At 35.8% G+C, this 8,971-nt stretch overlaps 1 protein-coding gene across 1 annotated transcript; it reads right to left on the bottom strand.

The window, feature by feature from the left end:
* Positions 1 to 389: 389 nt before the first annotated feature.
* Positions 390 to 2,781, bottom strand: LOC143591574 (nucleotide-sugar uncharacterized transporter 1-like). Its single transcript, XM_077071749.1, has 6 exons — positions 2,653 to 2,781; positions 1,980 to 2,113; positions 1,689 to 1,897; positions 1,519 to 1,612; positions 1,268 to 1,434; positions 390 to 564 (listed from the first exon to the last, which is right to left on the bottom strand). The coding sequence occupies exons 1-6, from the start codon at positions 2,741 to 2,743 to the stop codon at positions 390 to 392; spliced, it is 870 nt and encodes a 289-aa protein (XP_076927864.1). The 5' UTR covers positions 2,744 to 2,781.
* Between the last annotated feature and the right edge of the window lie 6,190 nt (positions 2,782 to 8,971).

Raw genomic sequence — 8,971 nt, 5'->3', positions numbered from 1 at the left:
AACAATCAAGGTCATCAACTCCTTTCCTAGTATCTGCACTCATTAAACCTTTTCATCTCCACGGCCGGCATGATCATGCATATCCCCATTTTCTTTTCCAAGCTTAGACTTCGGTAAAGATGATTGTCTAATTGACGCCTTTAACGACTGCGGCTGTGGCCTCAAGTTCAGGTGCGTGTAGAACGACATCCCAACGAGAGCCGTGACCGCACCACATATGCTTGTTGACCCTGGGTTAGAACCAAACATAAAAAAACCTCCCAGAAGAATCACACATGTTTTGAACTGTCCGAGAACAACATGCGTTGTTGCCGATGTTTCCCTGTAAACATTAAAAAGTTATTTAGTTTATTACATTATTATACCAAGTGTAAAATAACGCATATGACTTACCCTAGTGCTAGAGCCCCCGACCACTGAAGTAAGAAACCGAGGACCGCGGAAGCCCCAATCATGGAAGTATTGTAGAAGCTCCAGTCAAAGGAAAGTACACCGGGCGGGTCCAGTGATGGCATCATTGCCACTAGAAAAAACACAGTGATTGGTGTAGTCTTCCACATTAGCCTGCACACAAACAAAATAATAACCTGTTTAAAAGACGGGTCGGGCTCGGGTTGACTTGTTTACCAAAATGGGCTGTGTTCGGGTTGACCTGAAAAAAACGTTTAGTAAAATAGGTCGACACACTAACCTGCTTATGGCTCATTTGACCAATATTAGTACAACCCACCAACTTAATTAACACATTTACAACTTGGTTATCACCCACCAACCCGTTTGGATAAATGAGTTAAACAGGTCGGGTTCGGGCTAACCTGTTTAGTCAAATGGGCCGTGTTCAGGTTGACCTATTTAACACATTTAGTTAAACAAGTCGACCCCATTTAACCAACATTTTTACAGCCCACTAGCTCGATTAACACGTTTACTGCTTGGTTATCACCCGCTAGCCCGTTTAGATAAATGGTTTAAATAGGTCATGTTCAGGTTAAATGATTTTGAGTGTGTGCGGTTTACAGTTAATGCTTCTCATACGAATAAAAATATGAGTCGTGTTTGGGTTGAACAATTACACCTGCCAACCCATTTAACACGTTTAGATAAATGGGTTAAACGGGTCGTTGATGTTTTTTATACAAATAAAAACGCGGGCCGTGTTTGGGTTGAACAATTAAACTTTCAACCCGCCAACCCGCAATTTGACACAGCTGACATATGACACCCCTAATTAAAAGTCAAGTGCGAATAATTAAATCAAGCAACATACGCCAATGCATTCCAGCTCTCCTGTTGTTGAAGGTTTGACCACAATATCTTATTGGTTGCACTCGGTATAATCCACGCGACTGCTACACATGCACCAAAAAAGTGAAACTGCAAATCGGTCACCGTAGCTACCGCAACACCAAATGACACTACCGTAAGTGCAAGCACCTGAAACATTCAAGTGTTAACAAAATATTCTAACATTTATAGTTTTACCATATCCAAACAAACATTTATTTCTTTTGACTTTACCTTCCGAAAAGAGATTCTTTTGCGGTAGAGCATGAACTCTGCTAAAACAATAGCCGGGGTTACCGCGATCTTAGCCATCTGATAAAATCCGACACTAAAGGAATGCACTTTTAGTTAGAAAAATACACATGTATAAACTACAGAATCAACATTCACTTAGTTTGACTTGCCTATTAAACTTTAAACTAACATTAGCCAGACCGGTCGAGAGTGACATGACAATGCCCAAACCGAGCAACGAAGAAAACCGCGTAGACTTTGAAGACGGGGGTGCGGGAAGGAGAGAGCAAGCTTTCAACAGACCCATTATGAACCAGCTAATAATGTAGTGGATGAAAGTGAGAAAGATCGGATAATTGAACCCGACTTTAACAAGCACCTGAAACAAACTAAAACGTTATCCTCTAATAAATGGCACCAATATCGTGTATGAAAAAGAGGAAACTGATATGTAAACTTACCAATTTGTTCATTAAAATGATACTAACAGACACAATAAAGTTGAAAGTTAGAGCGAAAGTGGGCCCTAACAGGGATTGATGCTGACGGCGAAACTTGCTAAATAAAGAAGCGCGAAGTTCATCCATTGCTCTTCCTGAACATTAAAACTCATTAAAGACCGTATGCAATATAACTTTGAAATTTATTACTAAGTAAACATAAATGGTTAAATTATGCACAACCCTTAAAACTAACAACAAAACATCATCAACGATAAAACAGTAACATTAACCAAGTAAAACGTATCACCACCGACCACAAGCTCAAGAACAAGCCCGAACAATAAGATTTCAAAAATTCCCCACAAAACACTTTGTCAACAGATAATCAAAATCACTCTGACCTAATCAATTAATTAATCAATATCATATAACCGAAACACATCAACAATTAAACCTAAAACACTACATACCACCATTAATTAATCAACAATTTAACCCAAAACCCAATTAATTAATCCCCAATTTGCCCTAAAACATTGCATTACTTAATTATTATTCATCAAACCCACTTAAGAAAGCCAAAATCCCAAATTTAAGCAACCAATCAATCAAAAATGAAAAACCCTAATCCCGATTCTCGTATCAAGTACAGCATTACAAAGAAATGGATAAAAATGTTAATAATAGTTACCTCTTTCACCAGCATCACTGTCTTTACGCTTGAGGATTCGTCTGACGTCTTTTCTAGTTAAAAAACTGAACAAAGCTTTGGTACCCAGCATTGTTTGTTTATTTACGGCCCAGACCCTGAATTGAATTGGAGTATAATAAACCTAATTGGAATTAGAATTAGAATGGGAATGAGAATTGGGTGATTGAAAGCAAGTGCCAGTTTCATGAATAAAGTGTTGCTTGCTGCATTTGCTGATTTTATTTCAAGTACGAATCATGTGTGGATTTTTATTAATAATAAAAAGTTGAAAAGAAGAGGAAATCACGGTCACCCACCAACAAAAACGGTGTTGAATGTGTGAATTTGTGAATTTGAACTATGGTGTGACTGTGACCCTACGTTCTATTTCTATACAATAGAATAGAATAGAATAGATTGATACAACTTGGACTCTTGGATGCATATTTGATATTCTAACTTTTAACGGTATTTATATATCCTTTTTTATTTATTTATTTTTATTTAAAACAAACCGAGTTTCTTGTATTTTGGTTATCGCACTCTCAAAATTTGAAGAGTCCCGATGCCCTACTCTGGTCAGGCTTTGTTGTCTTAACCCGGTTCACGTTGGTTTCAGAGTTTGGCTTGGGCGTTCCCCTGAAAAACCATACTGTTGGCTGTCACTTAACAGTCGTTGTGTCATCACAAGGACATAACTATTTGGCATAACAAACGATGGGACTAACAACCTTGTACAAGGCCTAGCTCAAATATGTCATTGTCAATATCCACCCAAAATAATACAGGTTGGGATCGAACTTGGGTATCCACCGGAGAACCCAAATCATCCTACCACTATTTGATGAAATTTTTTTAAATAATAAAAGAAACGATTTTAGGGAAAATTACAAACTAGGTTGGTTGGTTGGTTGGGTTGGGTTGGGTTGGGTTGGGTGGGTTTTTATTATTTAGCTGTTCGATTTTGATGGTTTAGACTGACAGTTTCTTATTTATCTTTTATTTAATCCCCGTTATAAACTTATATATATATATACTCTGTTAATTACTCAATCTTCTTTTTATAAACACCTTATTATAAACACACATTCTCAATCTTTTCTACCATTTCTAGAATTCCTATGAAAAAATAGCCACAAACAATCCGAATAATATCTAATAATAGTATTAGACCATAAAAAGTCTTTGATTACCCTCATCTTTAAGGGAGATAAAAAAAAGTAGCTTCTTAAGAATTAAAAAAAAAAGACCAATATGAATTACTTAAAGTTTCTTCCTATTGTTTTGTTCTTTGGTGGATATATTTTTTTTTCTTTTGTGCACATCCAAATTGCGAATTTGAGGCAATAGGCAAGTAGCGGGTGAGAAAGATACTTTTAAAAGAAAGGAAAAGATAATAGGCATACTTTTTAAGGATGCAATTCTATAAGATGCTTTATAAAAAAATTGTATTTCATGTATTAGCATATATGAAAGAAGAAAAAAGAAAAGCATAAACAAATATTTGGGATATTATATTATAGACACGTGTCGTTTTCTTCTTCAAAACAATTGTCTATCACTTCAAAGCTAAGGTGACCATTCATTCTTTTAAGGTATAGATGCCTCATCTTTTATGCAATTCAAGTTGTGTACATCCAAATTCCTTTAGTTGTTCTTACTCATCTACATTTAAATGTTGAGTTCTCGTCTCTTTCATAGTTAATGCATACAAAACACGTCACTAATCTTCAGACTAGATATTTCTTATGAACCCGTGTTTCTGCAGCCTATAATTGATGTGGAATTTGTCTATGGTGTTACACATACCCTTTTTTATTCACCGTTCTCATTAGGTTTCTCACGCTATCTCAAACAGATATGCTGGATTCGCCTCAAGGGGTCCCAAACACCATCGGGGACACATAGCCCTTAATAACATTCGTAACATCATCACGAAATATAGGATTAGCTCTCGTACCAGTAGTTACTTTTGGCTATTATTAACCATATATCATTCACTTTGCCCTTAAATAGGTCACATACTTGTTTAGAGTTGTCTGAATGAAAACTTCCCAGCATGCCACTTATCGTGGACTGCTTCCACTCAAATGGTCAATAACACTTAACTAAAGAATTCTCCCCTCATTCACAAATCTACTAGTGAGCTTAAAGCACACCAGTGATATTTGTGTAAGATTTATAGAATATTAGATGTTGGTCATGGTCTTGAATAAAAGAAATGTATAAAACTCGCAAATCTGAGAGTATAAAAAGAGAGAAAACATTCATGTAGCCCTGAATCCAATTGACACATGATATCTAAAAGGACCCTTCAATCCATGGATGGAAGTGTGACTAATAGTTTCACTGGCTAGTAAAACTTTATCTAGAATTTCGTGATCGATGATAAAAGCTGATTATTTGGGTGATCAATGTCATTCTTAATGGTCCCTTTGATCTGAGATGATTTGAGCTTGTTTTTTAGAATAATATTAATTGAAACCCTAAAACAATAACTACATTGGACCAAGATATTAGTCAAATATCAAATGATTGCCCAAACATTACTCAAAAGAAACGTACACCCTCCAAAGATGCTCCAATAAAGAACAATATGTGATTGTACCGACACATTTGGTGAACAATCTATGAATTTGACTTGAAAGGACACTTGGAATATTGTCAGTTTTCCAATCAATGAAGAGAATATTTTTATGGTGTTTGGTGAAATCTTGGATGCATTGTAACAAATAATATTATCAACTTGCGAGCACCAACAATGGTCTAAATGGCCATTTTGTCTGCACCTCGCCTCTCATTTATCCAAAAGTCCAAAACTAACTTTAAAACGTGTCATATCTCTCCTTCTCTCACACATAACGTGCTTATGGTGTTCTAATACAAAAATGTACATCGCCTCTCATTTATCCAAAAGTCCAAAACTAACTTTTAAACGTGCCATATCTCTCCTCCCTCACACATAACGTGCTTTCGTGTTCTAACACAAAAATGTACATCAACGTTCTTTTCTCCACATCATACATGTCACCTCAAAATCCACAAACTTAGAACTGTGATAAATGCTCTCATAGTTTAAAGATTATTTGATTAATGTATTAAGTGATATTTGTGTAGTTTGAAATTACTACGTCTCTATTTAAATACAACATTTTGAAAGTAGTCAAATTTTAAAAGGGGGAATATAATTATTTCACTTTGAATTTTAAGAAATTAATTTAGCACCAACATAAAATACAGTATAAATTATGTTAATCAAGCATTAAATCATTTAAAATAATTTATAATAAGCTATAATTTAAAAAAAAAATTAAATCGTGATCATAACTTTTTTGTTTGAACGGCCAATTTTATTTTTGACCATAAAAAACCTTTGACTACTCGCATTGTTGAGGAGATAAAAATTCTTTTAGCTGGTCAATTTGGATTATTTAGACAAGGAGAGGTGGATGAGATTTAGTTTGTAATGGTCTTATTTCTTTTTAACCTTTTGTTCTTTGGTGAATTGTTGTGTGTTTTTTGTGTTAGAAGCTTAGCTCCTTACTATGCTCGGTTTTAATCGAAGTTTACCTTTAATAAAAAAAAAAGAAGATATTTTGTACCACACGCCCATTTTAACACAACCAAATTGCCAATATGAGACAATAGGCGAGTGAAGGTGTGAGAAAGATACTTATTTTACAACAAAAGAGAAAGATAAAGTGCATATTATTCAAGGATGCAATTTACAAAACGCTTTGTTAAAAACTTGTATGTCATTCATTAACATATATGAAAGAAGAAGAAGAAATTAATGTTTTCGGATATTATAGTTAGCTAGTGGAAGACTCAATGGGGGAATTGGGTCCAAAGTATGGGTGGCAACATTGACCCAAACCATTCCAAATGGGTTAATTTAGGTTGTTTTAAAATTCAAATGAGTTGATTTGGGTCATAGGTTTTAATTAAATGGGTCAAAATGGGTCACTTGAAATTTCACATTCTTATTTTTGGGTCAAAATGGGTTGACAAATTTAACTACATGGGTCGATGTGGGTTAGTGTCTTAAGGAAAAGTGACATGTTCGGGTTGAAACGGATTTTAGATTGGAACGATTTCGGTTTAGGTTTTGGCTCGGATCAGCTTTCGTGCCGACACGAGTTTTAGCACTGGACGGGTTGGGTTTCGGTTTCTTTAGAGTTTTCACACTAGACGGGTCGATTTTGGTTTTTGATTCGTTTTCGTCGACATTTCGGTTTCGGTTAATTTGTCGGTTTTTTTTTTGATGAACGAGGATAACGGCGAAATTATTTTAGTTTTTTTACTTTTTTCGTTATTCGTTTATATTTTGAGTTATGATTTTTTTATTGTTTTTTTTAGGAACTTTGATCCTAATAGAAACCATCAAAAAAAATTCAAAAAAATTAATAAAAAAATCATAACTCAAAAAATAAAACAAAAACAAAAAATGTAAAAAAACTAAAATGTTTCGTCTATTGTCCTCGTTAAAAAAAATCGACAAATTAACCGAAACTGAAAAGTCGACAAAAACGAAACAAAAACATGTTGAAACAAGCTGTTACGCGCTGAAACGAGCTGAAAAATCGCTTGAACAAGCTGTTACGCGCTGAAACGAGCTGAAAAAATCGCTTAAACAAGCTGTTACGTGCTGAAACGAGCTGAAAAAACGCTTAAACGAGCTGTTACGCGCTGAAACGAACTGAAAAATCATTTAAACGAGCTGTTACGCGCTGAAACGAACTGAAAAATCGCTTAAACGAGCTGTTACGCGCTGAAACGAACTGAAAAATCGCTTAAACGAGCTGTTACGTGCTGAAACGAAATGAAAAATCACTTAAATGAGTTTTGACCAAACCCGTTTTGACACGTTCCAACCTTGACCCGTTTTAACCCGAACCTGTTGACCCTAACCCGTTTCGACCCGAACCAAAACAACTCTTTTTATAAGTGACCCGTTTCGACCCTAAACCGTTTCAACCCTAACCCGTTTCGACCCAACCCAACCCAACCCATCTGCCACCTCTAGTCCAAAGTCAATCATCAATAAAAGCATCATGTATCTTCGCCTTATAAACACATAGGCACATATATAAGCTCAACCCAGACCAACCCATTTCAACATATTACTCAACTCGACCTAACCCAACCTGTTACCCAAACTAACCCCACCTGTTGAAACCGTTCCCTACCCTAATCTGTTTTGACATGTTACCTAGTGTGGCCCGACCCGTTTTGACCGGTTGTCCACCAACAACTTTGTAGTTTAATACGACGCCAAACTATAAAGGCACGCCTTTCGTTAGCATGAAGCTCTTTGACTGTCATATTGGCATTCCATGGTGTGGTATGGAAAAACATAATGAAAAGTAACTGGAAATGCCTTTAAAACCATCAAATGTGGACAATAACAAAAGACACCAAGACTGCTAGGTTTGACATCTTTAAGTATATTTGTATAATACATTAGAATAATTTTAATGCTCAGTGGCACAGATGATGGAGACCGAAGCTTATGATAAGGGCGCCATATGAGGCCAAGGTCTTTAGAGATTCTAGTAGATCATCACGGCCTTGTACACATAATTCACTCCAGCCAACAACCGATTAATGAGGCTCGGATTTGTGATAAAGTGAACAAAGAAAGGTAAATGGCTGCAAATGTAATGGGTGTAATATGAAAGACTATTATTTGTTTCACATGAACAACCCAAGGGCTAAATTAAACCAAATTTTGTTCCAATCAATATAACAAATTCAGTGTCAAGTCTACCCATACTGTTCAGTCGGCAGGCGAACTGCAGTCTTGAATTTTATATCATGACCTCAAATATCAAAGCATCAAGACTATCATGACTAAAAATTGACATAATTTGCAGAGAATAAAGAACATGCAAACCTTGACCTTGTTTGTGGAACAAATCTGATTTTGTGTGGTAACTTCATAGAAGCCATTACTCATTTCTGCCATCACCTGTATATGAAGTTATGAACCCGCCCGCTGTAAATCCATACAATTCTCAACCAAAAACAGTACCCCGAGTTAACTCAAGTCTATAAAAATTACATGACACTAATAAACAGTACAAAAACATCATCAAATTGGCTGAAATAAGGAAACCAGAAAACAAACAGTACTTTTGAAAAATTAAATTCTTACACCTTGCTAAGAATGCGAAATAGATGTTGTAGCGAGCCCATTAAAGCAGTCACTTAAATATATTTGCGGGATTTTCATACGATGTAATATTATTTTCTTCACCACAGAGTCAACCTCAGCACAAAGACTGGAAAAACATGCCTGCAACTCATCTCTCTTTGA

The sequence above is a fragment of the Bidens hawaiensis genome, unplaced genomic scaffold (assembly GCF_021521415.1).
Source record: "Bidens hawaiensis isolate Kalapana, Puna unplaced genomic scaffold, B.hawaiensis_p1.1 tig00039930_1, whole genome shotgun sequence".
NCBI classification, from domain to species: Eukaryota; Viridiplantae; Streptophyta; class Magnoliopsida; order Asterales; family Asteraceae; genus Bidens; species Bidens hawaiensis.
The sequence above is the reverse complement of the archived record's forward strand: the minus strand, read 5'-3'. Positions and strand labels throughout refer to the sequence as shown.